The sequence below is a fragment of the Leptopilina heterotoma genome, unplaced genomic scaffold, assembly GCF_015476425.1.
Source record: "Leptopilina heterotoma isolate Lh14 unplaced genomic scaffold, ASM1547642v1 Lhet_307, whole genome shotgun sequence".
Lineage (NCBI taxonomy): Eukaryota > Metazoa > Arthropoda > Insecta > Hymenoptera > Figitidae > Leptopilina > Leptopilina heterotoma.
In genome coordinates, this window is record NW_025111010.1 from 749,152 (window position 1) to 765,098 (window position 15,947).

The following is a 15,947-nucleotide window of genomic DNA, read 5'->3' on the forward strand; positions in this document are numbered from 1 at the left end:
CAAGTGACGCGTCTGCTCGCGAATTCGGCGATTGACACCCTCGAGGCCCTTCGGCCGTTTCCGGGTTCAATCGCCTCATTCGCGACAGACGCGGGAGAATTTGTAACACTGTGTTCGTTGTAATTTGTGTCGAAGACTATAAATTCAAGATTTTCTTTTTTAATATTTTCTGCTAGTTTCCTTGAATTGTCTGCTAGGCTATTCTCCAAGAATTCCTTCATCTCCTCTCGACGATTATCCCAATTCGCTCTTATGTATTTTGTCCCATTTTCCGCCGGCTCGCAGTATCCTGCTCGTGCTTTGAGATTTCTCTTATTGCAGAATTCATCATGGATTATATAATGGGTTTTCCATATGTCCTTTTTGCAGAATCTGCAGCTCCAGACTTCGTTGTTGTCCATTGTTTCCTGTAACATTCCAAAAAAATTTTCTACTAACCCAAAAAAAAAATTAAACATAAAAGTTTATCTCTTTTCATTTTTATTTTATTCATGATTTGAATATTCGTTTTAAGTGCGGAGAGAAAAAATATAAATAGAATTTGCTTTAATTTGTAGTTTATTGTACTATTTTGTGTACAGGATTGATATTAACCGATTTGTGTAATTAATCTTGAGAAAAGAAAAATAATGTGATGAGAAAAATTTTGCAAAGAAATAATAAGAAAAAAAATAAGGATACAAGTGTCATAAGTCTTACGAAGGTACAGTAAATATTGTACATGTCCGTTATAACGTAAAAAAAACTGCTTTGACTGAGAGAAAAAAGAAAGTTGGACTTTATACACGGAAAAAAATACTAGGCTAAAAACACATGAGCGTCTGTTGTGTATATTGCACGCACATTACCATGCGTGATTAGCTTGGAATCCATCCTATTTTCGCATGGTGCTGTGGCAAAAGTCACAAAAGCCATGCATTTTTAGTAAACTCCTGTGTGATATTTGCAAAATGGGCTCATGTAAAAATCGAACCAATAGACTCCATGCATTATTAGGCTGATTTTTTTTCCGTGTAATAGACTTTGACTTTTGTTTTATTTCTAGTTTTTGTTAAGATTTTCTAGAAACTCCTCGAGTTCCCTCTGATTGGCCTCTTTCAACTCCTTCCATTCTCTTTCTTGGCTCGATTTTTCTTCCCAGTTTTTCTCGATTTTAGCGCGTCGGTCGCATCTATTTCCTCTGGTTGGTCGTCTTCTATTGTTTCTCTATTTTGGTCTTCTTCGATGTTATTTTCGTTAATTTCCTCCAAATTTTCTTCGATATTGTTTTCGATTATTTCCTCCAAATTTTCCTCGATATTTTCCTGGATGTTTTCCACGATATTTTCTCCGATGATTTCCTCGATATTTTCTTTGACGTTATCCTCGATATTTCCCACGATATTTTCTTCGATAATTTCCTCGATGTTTTCCTGAACGTTATCCTTGATATTTCCCACGATATTTTCTTCGATAATTTCCTCGATGTTTTCCTGGATGCTTCGTTCGTAGATTGTAATTTTTTTAGAGCTTGTCGAGTCGTCTGATGAGTCATAGGAGGAATCTTCGGATGAATTTTCTTCTTTTAATATTTCATTGTTTCTTATTTCTCTATTTAATTTTGTCAATGATATTTGTAGTCTTTGGAGTGTCGTTTTTTTGTTGATTAAGGATTTTTCCTCCCATATGATTTCTTTTTCTAATCGTTCTATGCTTTGTTCCAATTCGTTTTTCTGTTGCCATTTTGCAAGTCGGATTTCTCCTTTGGCGTATTCTTCCCAGGTTTTCGCGTAGACTGTCATTTTCTGCAAAGAAAAATTAACCTTCATTTTACTTCACATTCGTTAATGTAAAACAAATAAAAATAATTGTTTCTTGTATCCAGAATAGAAAGAATACTTGTTTCAATTTTATCAAGTTTTTGTTTTTTGATTTTCCTACAATTTTCGTTTCGTTTCCTACAGTAATTTTCTTACAATTGTAATTTAATTTTACTTCATTTTCGTTCAATTTTCTTTAAGGTTTCGTATTATTCTTAATTAATTTTCTTTAAATTTTCTACTAATTTTCTAGGAATTTTCTATATTTTCCTGGAAATTTTTCCTAATTTTCGTTATTTACGAATTTTCGCAAATCATTTATATTCCACGATCCTATTGATTTTCCGCGAATTTTCCCTAATTCGTACATTGTGGGGGAAATTTTTCGAATTATTTTATATGGGCCTTCGAAATCTTTTTTCAATTTTCGCGCAATTCCTAGATCTTTGCTGGAAAGAGATTTGTCTTTCTTCTAGACTAGATCTCCTACTTCGAATTCTAATTTTCTCCTACGCAAATTGTAATATTTCGCTTGTTTTTCGTTCGCTTTATCCAAATTTCGTTGAACTTCGTCCTTAATAATTTGTAAGCGTCTCAGTCTTTCTGTCCACTTGTCAACTTCCTGAAATTCAATTTCGTCCGGATTTTCGAAATCTTTTTTCAGTGTTTGAAAAGGTTGAAGTTCACGACCTAAATTGAGGAAAGCTGGGGTGAAATTAGTTGAGGAATGTTTCGAGGTATTTAAAGCAAATTGTAGATCGTCGATGTCTTTATCCCAAAGATTCTGTTCCTTATCTAAATAAGCCTTAATAGCCGTTTTAATCGATCTATTGGTCCTTTCGGTCGGGTTTGCTTGCGGGTAGTACTTTGGTGTAAAAGAGTGTCTTATTCCGAATTTTTCCGACATTTCCCGTATCAATTTATTGGCATATTCCGTGCCATTGTCGGAAACTAAAATTCTGGGTGTTCCCCATCTGGAAATTACTCTTTTATGAAACTCTGCTTCGATAGTTTTTCCGTCTGCCTTCTTAATTGGAATTATTTCCACCCATTTTGTGAAAATGTCCAGAAATACTAAAATATTTTTGTTCCTATTTTTCGATAAGGGTAATGGGCCTATTATATCTGAAGCAACCATCGTCCATGGTTCCTCCACGATTCGTTTACCCATTGGTCCTATTTTCGGTTTGTTATTTGCTTTTGTCTGTTGGCAAATTTTACATTTTCGAATATATTTTACTATTTCCGTGTACATTCCAGGCCAGAAAAAATTTTCGGAAATTCTATGGAAAGTTTTCTCCACACCAAGGTGTCCTGCTTGCACGTTATCATGATTTTCGACTAATACCTGTTTTCTCAAATTTTCCGGAATAACTAATTTCCATGGATTTTCATCTTTAAGGAGGGGTGATTTTAACGGATCGGGTCTATGAAAATATAATTGTTTGTCTCTAATTCGCTAATTTTCGTGTTCTTGGGGTTTTGATTCTACTAATCTCATTTTTGTTTTATACCAACTATTTTCTGTTTGATTTTCATTATTTTCGATTTTTATTTCCTCGGAAATTTCTTGTTTTTCTTCGAATATTCTTGACAACGCGTCTGGAACTACGTTCGCTGAACCTTTTCGATATATTATTTCGAAATCATGTTCCGATAGTTCCAACGCCCATCTCACCAAGCGTCCTGTAGGATTTTTCAAATTGTGTAACCATTTTAAAGCAATGTGATCAGTTATTACTTTAAAATGACTACCTTCTAAATATTGTCGAAATTTTCCTATGAACGTTTTCACCGCGAGAATGTCAATGTCTTGTGTCAAAACTGCGCCTAGACCCGTGTCACTTGCGTCAGTTTCTAGTATGAAAGTGTGTTGAAAATCAAGGGGGTCTAAGATCGGAGCTGTCGTCAACAACTCGATCAGTTTTAATTTTTCTATTTCCTGATTTTCGTTCCAAGTCCATTTTACATTTTTCCGTAGTAATTTTTGCAAAGGTTCAATTATTTCAGCGAAATGTGGAATAAATCGTCGGTACCAGCTAACCATTCCTATAAAACGTTGTAACTGTTTAATAGTTTTAGGAGTCGGAAATTCTCGAATTGGTTTGACTTTGTCGTCATCGATTTGCAGTCCTCTTTCGTTAACTACGAAACCTAGGTATTTTACCTCCGCACAACCGAATTCACTTTTTTCAAAATTAACTGTCAACCCTGCTTCTTTCAATTTTCCTAATACTATTTCCAGATATTTCATGTGTTCGTCAAACGTTTGAGAAACTATAATTATGTCGTCGAGGTAACAGAAAACTTTTGGTTTAAGGTCAGGCGTAATAATTTTGTCCATTAACCGCTGGAACGTTGCGGGAGCATTGCAAAGTCCAAACGGCATTCGCTTGTATTGGAACATTCCAAAACCAGGAACAACGAAAGCCGATTTTTCCTTGGACTCTTCACTCAATGGGATTTGATTATACGCCCACTTTAAATCGACCTTAGAGATATATTTCGCGGCTCTGAGCATATCTCAAATTTCGGCCATTAACGGAACCGGATACAGATCTTTTTTTGTGACTGCGTTGACTTTCCGAAAGTCTAGGCACAATCTGTATGTTCCGTTCGCTTTCTTTATCATAACAATTGGATTCGACCAATTGCTATTACTTGGCTCGATAATACCTTCGCGTAACATTCTTTTAATTTCCTTAATTATTTCCTCCTTAATTTTCGGCGAAACATAATAATATCTTTGATTTATCGGCGCTGTACCCTGCGTGTCAATTACGAGTTCAGTCAAATGAGTAGCTTTCAAAATTTCCTCGGGGGGCGCTAATCTAACTTTTAAAAATTTATTTAAAAATTCTTGTTCTTCCTCGGACAATTCGACTAGTCCTGAACAAAATTCGGTTTTATCTAAACAACTCGATTCTCGCAATATTTTTTCCTGCATATTGTTGTTCATTATCGCGTTGTTTTTGAAATTAATCCATTTCGTGTTTAACGGTATACGAAATTTATTTCCAATCGCCATAGAATTTTTCGATAATTTCCAGAAGAATTTGATTGGAATCTCGAGTTTCCACCAAACTTTCTAGAATTTCCGTTATTTCCCTGATTCGTAGTTTGCTTCGATTTATCATTAGACGAGTTTTTATCCGTTGTTATTTTCAAATATTGTCCGCGAATTTTAGACTTATTTCTTTCAATTTCAAATTCTTTACCTAAACTTTCTAGTTCCTCAAACGTTTTAAAATCGTTTCTTTGAATGTACATCTTGTACTCGAGACGCAAATTTTCATATGCACGACGTAATTCCCAGTGTAGACCTTTTCGTGGGTTTAATTTTCCGAATAGTTTTCTTATTCCAATCAAAAAGGTTCGAATTTCTTCGCCCTCTTTCTGATTGCAATATTTGATTTTCGTGTTAATTTCCTCGTAGAACTTTTCGTCTAAAAATGTTCTTTCGAATTCTTCACGAAAATCTTGTAAAGAAAACCAATTGTTTCTAACCGTCCTACACCATTCAAGGGCTTCGTCTGCTAATACTACGTCTATGTTTTCTAATACACGACTTTCCGGGATTTCATAACCTCGCATGAATCTATACAATTCTTCTAGAAATTGCACTGTGTTGTTCGTTTTGTTATTATGAAATTTAACTGGCCAATTTGACATGATTTGTTAAGGTGTTTGTAACATGCCAAAAGGAAAATGATTATTGAAATTTCCAAAATGTCGGTTGTTGTCGACTTGGGCATTTGGATTTTCAATTTCCGTACTTTCCGTGAAATTTTCTTCGAAATTTGGATTTTTACTTTTCGTTAAATTTTTCATCGCAATTTTCATTCGGTCTAATTCCAATCTAAGTTGATTTAATTCCTTATCGCGTATCGATATTTCATTTTTGAACTGATCTAACTCGGTTGATTTTTCTTTTAATTCCCGATTAAAATTAATATTTTTCCCTTTCGGAACAGTTCCTAACTTTTTGGGTTCGTTCTTGATTTCTATTTCACTATCGTTCGGCCATTCATAGTTAATTTCCTGATTTTTGCTTTTAAATTGGACATTTTGTCTTTTTTCCCTAATTTCGCGTTTATCTGAGTCGAAATATTGATCTATTTTTGTTCGAAAACTATCTTCCGAATCGCTGTTATTTTGATTATTTATATTTACCGAACTATGTGCTAAGGGTTTGTATTTTTCTTGCACAATTTTCCTATGTTCGATCTCTAATCGTTTTTCTTTTTCACGCAATTTTTCCCTTTCATTTCTCAGCATTTCATCGTATGCTGTTAATTCGTTCCTACTTTTAATCATTTGGTTATTTGTCCCTAAAAACGAATTAATATCAAAAGTTCCGTCTTTTGATTTTCCTGGAAAATTTTCCGTCACATTTTCCGATAATTTTCCTAACAAATTTTCTGTGACATTTTCCTAATCTTTTTCAATATCTACAACCGTTTTCTTAATCGTTTTTAAGTATTGTTGTAGTATTGATTCTGGTTTGGGGGGCTTTACTTGGTTTCTCTGTCCGGGCAATGGCAGAGATGTGTTCGCTGTGACTTGTCTCGCTTCGCTGGGGAGGGGCAAAGATTGATTGGAATTCAAAAATTGCAATCTTTCTGGGGGCATCATGTCAATGAGTGTCAATGAGTGAATCATTGCATTTTGCTTTTCTATTGTGGCTTCCAAAATTTGCGACTTTCCTTTTGCAACATTTTGGTGGGGGGATTCTGTTTCGCTCGCCGTTTCCGTTTCGCTTCCTGACATATTTTCTGTTTTCTTATTTTCCCGAATTTTTCTTGTATCCAATGGTAATCCACGTCTCGACTGCATTTGTGACTCAATTTTGAAAAATTAGAAATAAGTTTAAATCGTTATTTAATCTATTCTACAAATTTCAACTTACGCAAAAAGAAAAAATTTTCCGCTAATTATTGTTCAACGTCATGAACTCTATGTGAGAAAAAGCTTCTATTGCTAAATCACAAATGTTCGAACTAATTTTCTTCAATTTTCTCGAGATTTACCGTATCTGTTTATTTTGTGCTTAAAAAAAATTATTACACGTTCATTTTCCGAAAAACACTAAAAAGTTTAAATCGATACTTTTGACACACCCGGTATACGTTGCAAAAAGTTTTATTTTCTTCTTAACTGTATAATATCGAAAAACAAAAAAAAAATTAATTTTCCTTTATTATCAACAATTAATTTCAATTTGTTTATTAATTGTGTAACCATTAAATATTGCTTTATGTTAAAATCGAAAAGAAACATGAATTAAATAAAATAACTTTTCATAAAAAGACTCAATAATTAAAATATTATAAATAAATTTAAAAAAATAGCAGAATAAATGAATTAATAGAACAATTTATTTTATCCAATAGAAATCAAGCTTGAATTTATAATAATCAATTTAAAAAGTCATCAAATACATAGATTTTATCATTCACACAACACACACATACAAACAAACATAGATATCCCAATAAATACAATATAAAATTTAATGTTAAAAAATAAGAAATGCGCAAATCATTGAGATTTTAAGTGAATTCTCATGAGAAAGAATACAAAATATAAAGACAATATACGGACCAATATCGATAAAGATTTTTCCTTTAGTCGAACGTTTTTTTAGGTGAGAGGACGAGATGATGTTGAGCCTTGTTCCCAGTCAAAGTATGCATACCCAATTTACGAATTCATCAGAGTATAAATTAAAATTCTTCTCCACAGCTTATATTCTGATGCACGCTGATCAGGAGATCGAATTGTTGCTCTGGTTCGCCGTCAATAAAAGTTAGGGAAGACTCTTCGAATATAAACTTTCTGCCATTTGTATAAATTCGCCACTCTAAATGAACATACAATTATTGATAATATTTTTCCTTCAATCACAAAATTGAATCATTTTATCTCACTTATTTTCACAATATCAATTTTTCTTTTACCTTAAGGTTCTGCGCGAGACATTAAAAATGGCGAAAGAAAAACGTCCTAAACGCTGGACTATAATTTTATAAACTGGTCTCAATCATTCTCGTCTTCATGCCTGTCCCCACTCATTTCATTTATATATACGACGAGTGACGATTCGGGAACAAACGTTGATTTTCGGCAAATCGAGGAAACACCTCTTTTCTTTTTGCTCGAGTGTCCGTCTCACAATTTCATTATCGCACAAATATACTTTTACATATACATGAAATTTAGATCCTTACAATATTCCCCTTTGTTTAGACTAAACAAAGTTACGTCGAAACAAAATACTTATTCATTCAAAAAACTTAAAAACGGAATTCATAAACTCTCCATACCATACACAAAATGATTCTTTCCTACATACAAATTTAAAAAAAAATATATATATATCGATACGCAAAAAGAGAAGTCCTGACATACATTTACAATTGTCGACTACTTACACATAAATGATATAATCTAATCATATGGTAATAATTGAAATGATGACAACACTTGTCATTTACTGTGACTCAGGCGATCGATATTTTTTTAAATTGAAGCGATTATAAATGCCAAGAATTTTTGTCGGGTCATCAATATATCCGAGTTCGAAAGCATTATTATCGAAACATCTTGTTATCTGATACGGACCGTAAAATATATGAAAAAATTTTTTTGTTAATTTCTTGAGGGCATCAGATTGTTTAGGAATAGACAATAAAACATGATCACCTTCATGCAAAACAACATGGGACCACGATTTCTGAGTTCGAGCTCGTTTATTGAAACTTTTATTAATTTTTTCACGAGCGAGCATAATTTTCATTTCTTTATTCAAAGATTCGGTTTCCGGGAAACTTATTATTTGTTGAATCATATCAGAAGGCCTTTCTCCAAAATGTAATTCCAAAGGAGAAAATCCCGTACTGTGATGAGTGGTTATATTTAAAAAAAATTCGATTTCCGAAATATGCTTACCCCAGCGTGTATGACGCTCAGAACATAACGTTCGAAAAAATCGACCCAACTCCCTCATTACTCTCTCAACGGGATTGCCCTGAGGATGACGAATAGAGGAAAAAATGACCTTGACTTCAAGTTTACTGAGACAATTACTCCATTTTTTTGATGTAAATTGTGAACCGTGATCTGCTAAAATTCTTTTGGGTTTACCCATCTCGGGAAAGTATGATTCACGCAATTTCTTTAAGACGATTTCGGTAGTTTCTTTTTTAATAGGATAAAGTTTGACGTATTTTGAAAATACGTCTAAGACTACAAAAATATATTGTAAACCACCTATTGATCGAGGAAGGGGCCCGAAAAAATCTACACTTACTAAATCACCCGGTTCAGTTGATTGCACCAATCTATATTCCCCCTCCATTTTTTTATTCAGGCACTTTACTCGTTGGCATAAATCACACGACAAAACTTGATTTTTTACCTGTTTACCCATTCCTTTCCAAAAGTAAAATTGTTTTAAATACATCAAGGTTTTATAAACACCCGGATGTCCAAGTTTGGAGTGGACACAATCGATTAATCTCTTAGTAAGAACAGCAGGAATGAAAACTTGACACAATTTAAGAAACTTATCCATCCGAAACAAAACACGATTATACGACAAATAACACTCTTCAGCTTTGCCAATCTTTATTCGATCAAAAATACTCATAGCAAATTCATCTTGATGCTGCAAATCTGCCAGATTTTTTAATGAATTCTCCAAATCAACATCATAAGAGATTTGATTTACACAGAATTCAGCATCAAAATCATGACATACATTTACAACATCGATACTTAAATAATTTTGCATGACATCCTCGAATTTACCCCTGGGGTTTCGACTAAAAAAATCGGCAATAATATTATCCTTTCCCTGACAATAGGAAACATTATAATTATATTGCTGTAAAATAATAGACCATCGGATTAATCGTGAACTTTGATAGCAGGTTGTGTGTAAAAAGGTAAGACCCTTATGATCAGTAATAACCTCGAATTTCTCACCCAGTAAATAAGTTCGTAATTTCGTTATAGAGTAAACGATCGCCAAAAGCTCCTTTTCGGTCGTCGTATAATTTACTTCCGCCGAATTCAAACACCTACTAACGAGAGAGACTATTCGAGGATTATTTTCGTGATCAAATTGGTATAAAACTCCACTTATTCCTATATCTGACGCATCGGTTTGCAATTTATACATAGAATTTGGTATATGATGACTAAGTTTCACACTATTTACAAAAGCAAGTTTCATTATTTTAAAAGCTTCGTCATGTTGACTGGTCCATTCCCAAGGATTTTTTTCCTTTAACAAAACACGAAAAGGTTCCAATAAATTCGAATGTGATACTGTAAAATGGCGATAATATGTACATATTCCCAAAAACTGTTGTAATTCGCGCCGATTTTTTGGCACCTGAAAATTTTTTATAATTTCGAGTTTATCTGTTCGCGGAGTTATCCCATCAATAGACAACTGGTGTCCCAAAAAATTGATTTTTTTTTTAAAAAATAACGATTTACTCAACTTTAATGTGAAGTTCTTTTTTTGTAAAACATCAAAAATTCCCTCCAACGCATGTAAATGATCATAAAAAGATCCCCTCGTGGCTATCAAAAAATCATCTATATACATTGAGAGGACATCACGAAATTTATCACCTAAAGCAAAATTTAAAGCGCGAATGAAAGCTGAGCCAGCCGTCTTTAAACCAAAAGGCAATCGGCAAAATTGGTATACCTTCGAGTCGTAAACAAAAGCTGTATATTTCCGGCTATTGGGATGCAGGGGTATCTGCCAATATCCGGTTGCAAGATCAGTAGTCGAAATAAATGTAACACCATAATATTTCTGTAACAGTTCATTAATCAAAGGGGGTGACTCATGATCATCTTCAATTATCTCATTAATGAAGCGAGCATCGAGACATATTCGTACGGTACCGTCATCTTTTATAACAATTCTAAGGGGACTGCAATACGAACAATCTGCTCTTTCAATTATTTTAAGGTCAAGCATTTTTTGCATTTGCTTTCCTACAGGCTCACGATGTTTCCACGGAATCGGATAACTTTTTCGAATATACGTTTTATGCGGCTTTATTTTTAATTCGTACTCAAAAGTATCAGCGCTCTCATATTTCGGAGTAAATAATTTTTCAAATCTCGACATTCTCTCTATAAAAACTTTTTTTTCCTCTTCGCTCAAATGAGAAACTGAGTCAATAATAGATCGTAAACCCTCAATAAAATTATTCGAATCCTGAATTTCATTATAATTTTCATTTAAAGAATCGAGATCGTCAGAACAGTCATTATCAACTTGAAAATAATCTACTTTATCACAAAAAACATTCCCCACTTCAACCTTTTGTTCCTCCGGTTCCTTTCGAAAAATAAACATCTCTCTATTCTCATAAAGATCTGAATCATTCAAACAAAATAAATTTTCCAAACAACCTTCAAAATCTATCTCAACACTATCATTTATTAAACAATTATTCCCCTGCTTTTTAAAATTGTTATTTAGTTGAATGTTGCTTTCTATACCAATTGTTTGAATATATTTAATTCCATCTTGAAATTCCGAGAGAGTTAAACTTTCATAAGGTATCTTATCAAATCTGATAATATCCTTTGGCACTTGAAATCCATTAATTATAAAATCATTATTTTCATAATCAATAAGGACTCCATTAGCAATTAACCAATCATTGCCAAGGATAATCGAATTTGAAAGATTAGGCACAATCAAAAAATAAAATAAATATTTATTTTCTCCCAAAAATATTTCGAGCATAATTTGTTTTTTAATATTAGTTGGTTTTTTACCAATAGCCGTAAACAATGACAAATTTGACACAGGAAGTTCCGTTAGTTTACCGTGCAAAGACAAATACTGATAAAAATTCTCCGAAATCGCAGAAATTTGACTACCGGTATCGATCAAAGCCGGAATAGGCACAGAAAAAATTGTAAGAATAATTCGAGGACAGAGAGGAATTCGCGATAATTTTTTATTTCCATTAATATCATTCTCTTTATCAAGATCTTTATCTAAATTTGCAAATTCGTCATATAAACATTGGCGCGAAGTTTTGACTGATAACATCGCGCCTAAAACCCGTTTAAATGGTCGGCGCTATGTTGATCACGAGACAATCCAAAACGTTCAGAGCCCAATGAGGGAGGGGGTATTCTAGTATCCGGTAGTTGTATAGCGACTCGATTTTCCATCAATCTCGACGAAGGCGAGGGCCCCGCGCAATTATTACACTTGTGTAGGGAAACATTTGGCCATTGTATTATACCATCTACTTGATGACAATTTACTGATGTTCTATTTTGTTCATGTTTATTAGATTTTAATTGATTTTTATTTTCATTATTATTCGTATTCGAATTATTCTGTTTTCTTTGATTATTTATCTTATCATTAAAAGAAAGATCTAATTGAGTTAAAGCTTGACATATTTTATTAAAATCAGAAAAATCAACCGTGGCCAATGCTTCCCTAGCACGCGAAGGCATTTGAGATATAATAGTATAGTGCATTTCAAAATTTTCAATTTTTGGCAAAAAATATTGGGCCTCCTGAACTTGATTCAAAAAATATGAATGAATATTTCCCTGATTTGTATCAAATTTTTTAGCAAGCCATTTAGCCTTTATTTTTACACGAATAGGCACAGAGTAAAATTCATCTAAAAATTTATTTTTAAAATCATCATAATCCTCGAATAAATCCCTCTGTGTTCCGAACCAAACTCGAACTCTTCCATCAAAAGAATTTTCTACCATGTCCAAAGAATTATTATTATTTATCCTTTTAACAGTAAAAAATTTGTCTAATTTTTCTAAAAAATAATTTGGATTATCTGATTCCAAAAATTTAGGGGGTTTTAAATCAACATTAAGAGATCGTAATCCATCAATTAAAGCCTGAACGACATTATTGCCACCATTTCCATTATTATTGGCAATTTGTTGTCTTAAAACATCTAATTGATTATTTTGTGCTACATTCAATTGATGCAATCTAGTTACTTCCTCACGGAGTTGATCTACATTCATTTCGTTCAATAACTCCATATTCCCCTGCTCAGCCATTTCAATATTAATATTTTCAATAATTACTTGATTTCTATTAAATTTATTTTTAATTTTCTTAATCGTCTCCAAACCTGTCAACAAAGTTCCTTCCTTCGACCTTGTTTTCATATATCTACTTATAACTGATAATATTTCTTGACAAATACAAAATAAAATTTTAATTAAACGGACAACCTCTATTGTGCCCTTCACGTTGAGCGCCAAAAATGTAACCATTAAATATTGCTTTATGTTAAAATCGAAAAGAAACATGAATTAAATAAAATAACTTTTCATAAAAAGACTCAATAATTAAAATATTATAAATAAATTTAAAAAAATAGCAGAATAAATGAATTAATAGAACAATTTATTTTATCCAATAGAAATCAAGCTTGAATTTATAATAATCAATTTAAAAAGTCATCAAATACATAGATTTTATCATTCACACAACACACACATACAAACAAACATAGATATCCCAATAAATACAATATAAAATTTAATGTTAAAAAATAAGAAATGCGCAAATCATTGAGATTTTAAGTGAATTCTCATGAGAAAGAATACAAAATATAAAGACAATATACGGACCAATATCGATAAAGATTTTTCCTTTAGTCGAACGTTTTTTTAGGTGAGAGGACGAGATGATGTTGAGCCTTGTTCCCAGTCAAAGTATGCATACCCAATTTACGAATTCATCAGAGTATAAATTAAAATTCTTCTCCACAGCTTATATTCTGATGCACGCTGATCAGGAGATCGAATTGTTGCTCTGGTTCGCCGTCAATAAAAGTTAGGGAAGACTCTTCGAATATAAACTTTCTGCCATTTGTATAAATTCGCCACTCTAAATGAACATACAATTATTGATAATATTTTTCCTTCAATCACAAAATTGAATCATTTTATCTCACTTATTTTCACAATATCAATTTTTCTTTTACCTTAAGGTTCTGCGCGAGACATTAAAAATGGCGAAAGAAAAACGTCCTAAACGCTGGACTATAATTTTATAAACTGGTCTCAATCATTCTCGTCTTCATGCCTGTCCCCACTCATTTCATTTATATATACGACGAGTGACGATTCGGGAACAAACGTTGATTTTCGGCAAATCGAGGAAACACCTCTTTTCTTTTTGCTCGAGTGTCCGTCTCACAATTTCATTATCGCACAAATATACTTTTACATATACATGAAATTTAGATCCTTACAATTGTTATTAACTTTTAACGATATTTTACAATTGCATCTATACTTTATCGCACTACCGTATAAAAAGTAACACCCGGTATAAGTCGGTTACCGTGTCAAAAATTTCCTAAGTTTTTATTCTAAGTTTAAACTTTAGAGACACCCGGTATAAGTCTTGATTTTCCAAAATCTTATTTTCTCGACTTATTTCATTCAATTTTATTTGTCACCCGGTATACTAATTTTATTTCTAACTTGACAAAATTATTTTCGGATTAATCGCGAAACTTTTCGTGTTTACTATTTTTTTTTCCAAGTTACACACGACCTTGATCACGAAAACAAAACAAACCGGCGTCTTACAACGACAAAATTTTCTCTCAAAAATAATCGATAAATTCACTTTTTCTTTTTAATTCTTGATTTTATTTTCCGTTTTTTCAATAATTTTCACTAATTTTCGCTAATTTTCACGAATTTAGTCACGATTTCAAAGAATTTTTCACGATTAATTTTTACCGGTCTTTACGCGCACTTTTTCACAGAAATTTTGTCTTGTCTGCGTCCGTCACAAAGAAATTTTGTCACAATTGTCAATTAATACAATACAAAAATGTTTACAGTAATGTCAAGATCAATAATATTCATGCATAAAACATAAGATAAACAATTAAATATGGGAAACAGGAAAAGAAAAGATTTGGTTTCGAGGTTAGGTGACCATGAGGTGACAGGTGGAATTTTCAACAATTAAAAAATGATGAAAAATAAATGAATTTTCTGGGGATTTTCAACAAACGAAGATGAAGAAAAATTATTTTGGAAATTTCAACAAACGAAGATGTTGAAGCAAAAGTATTTCTTTACAGAAAGGAAATGGGAAAGGTGGATTTTTACGTTGGGCGTCAATTTATAATTGGTTGCCCGTATTTCCAATTATAAGGGGGAAAAGAGGGGGAGGAAAGGAAAGAAATGAGACACCAGTTTACAAATAAATGAATTATTTATTCAACTTACGTTACTGAGTGCTTCCACCAGTAGATCACACTATCTCGATGTATAAACAGTCACCGGGGAATCAATGTAGACGAACAGAAAACCACGAGGTGTTGCGTAGGGAGAGATCAGACAACAAGTGTCGCGTCTGCTCGCGAATTCGGCGATTGACACCCTCGAGGCCCTTCGGCCGTTTCCGGGTTCAATCGCCTTATTCGCGACATACGCGGGAGAATTTGTAACACCGTGTTACAATTTTTATTTTTCACAAAAAAAAGAAATTTTGCATTTTTTGAAATTTTATCTTAACACTTTAAAATAATTATTCTAAAATAAAAAATTGGTATATATTATATTGAGGAAGCTAAATAATCATGAAATACACAACTTGTTCTTATTACACACAAATAAACTTTTTTCCTTTTTTTTATTTTATTCACCAAGTATTTAAGAATTTTGTCAATTTTTTACTTTTATTTCCCTGAGTAGGGGAGAGTGGGTCAATACGGGGTACTTAAGGTTTAAAGCGCAAAAAAACGAAAATTATCGAATATATATTTTATTATTTTATTTAATAACCATCTTTGGAAATCAGTTTTTCGTAATAAAGGCGTACAAAGGCCATATGTTTCTTAAAAAAGCATAAAATTAATAATATGGAAAAAATTGCAAATCTTCCCATCTTGCCCCACCGGCGGGCAAGATGGGATACCCTAAGGGGTATAGATGGGATACTCAAGAAAGCAACCTATTTCTGTCGACAAATTTTACAAGTAAAGGTTGCATCTTTATCTTCGACATCGACACCAGAACAACTGCACAAAGCCCATTGGCCGCAGACAGAACATGCAGCTCACCCTTCATTTGAGTCTA

At 32.8% G+C, this 15,947-nt stretch overlaps 2 protein-coding genes across 3 annotated transcripts; both read right to left on the reverse strand.

Moving 5' to 3' along the window:
* Window positions 1–592: 592 nt before the first annotated feature.
* On the reverse strand, window positions 593–15,248 carry LOC122504611 (ring-infected erythrocyte surface antigen-like). Of its 2 annotated transcripts, XM_043615792.1 has the most exons (3): window positions 7,760–8,010; window positions 7,404–7,662; window positions 593–1,784 (listed from the first exon to the last, which is right to left on the reverse strand). In XM_043615792.1, the coding sequence occupies exon 3, from the start codon at window positions 1,779–1,781 to the stop codon at window positions 1,098–1,100; it is 684 nt and encodes a 227-aa protein (XP_043471727.1). In that variant the 5' UTR covers window positions 1,782–1,784; window positions 7,404–7,662; window positions 7,760–8,010; the 3' UTR covers window positions 593–1,097. The 2 variants fall into 2 exon arrangements, with proteins under 2 accessions (XP_043471727.1, XP_043471728.1); XM_043615793.1 differs by lacking the exons at window positions 7,404–7,662; window positions 7,760–8,010 and adding an exon at window positions 15,096–15,248.
* LOC122504619 lies at window positions 7,526–12,893 on the reverse strand. Its single transcript, XM_043615802.1, has 7 exons — window positions 12,696–12,893; window positions 11,939–12,212; window positions 11,616–11,840; window positions 11,152–11,426; window positions 10,525–11,046; window positions 8,751–10,089; window positions 7,526–7,662 (listed from the first exon to the last, which is right to left on the reverse strand). The coding sequence occupies exons 1-7, from the start codon at window positions 12,891–12,893 to the stop codon at window positions 7,526–7,528; spliced, it is 2,970 nt and encodes a 989-aa protein (XP_043471737.1).
* Window positions 15,249–15,947: the final 699 nt, after the last annotated feature.

Coding starts and splice junctions, on each gene's coding strand:
- LOC122504611 (XM_043615793.1), bottom strand. CDS start 1,781: ATGACAGTCTACGCGAAAACCTGGGAAGAATACGCCAAAGGAGAAATC.
- LOC122504619 (XM_043615802.1), bottom strand. CDS start 12,893: ATGGCTGAGCAGGGGAATATGGAGTTATTGAACGAAATGAATGTAGAT. Junction 10,090..10,524: donor CTTTTGTTTACGACTCGAAG/GTATACCAATTT, acceptor GTTTTGTTAAAG/GAAAAAAATCCTTGGGAATG. Junction 7,663..8,750: donor TGAGCGTCATACACGCTGGG/GTAAGCATATTT, acceptor ATGTTCATTTAG/AGTGGCGAATTTATACAAAT.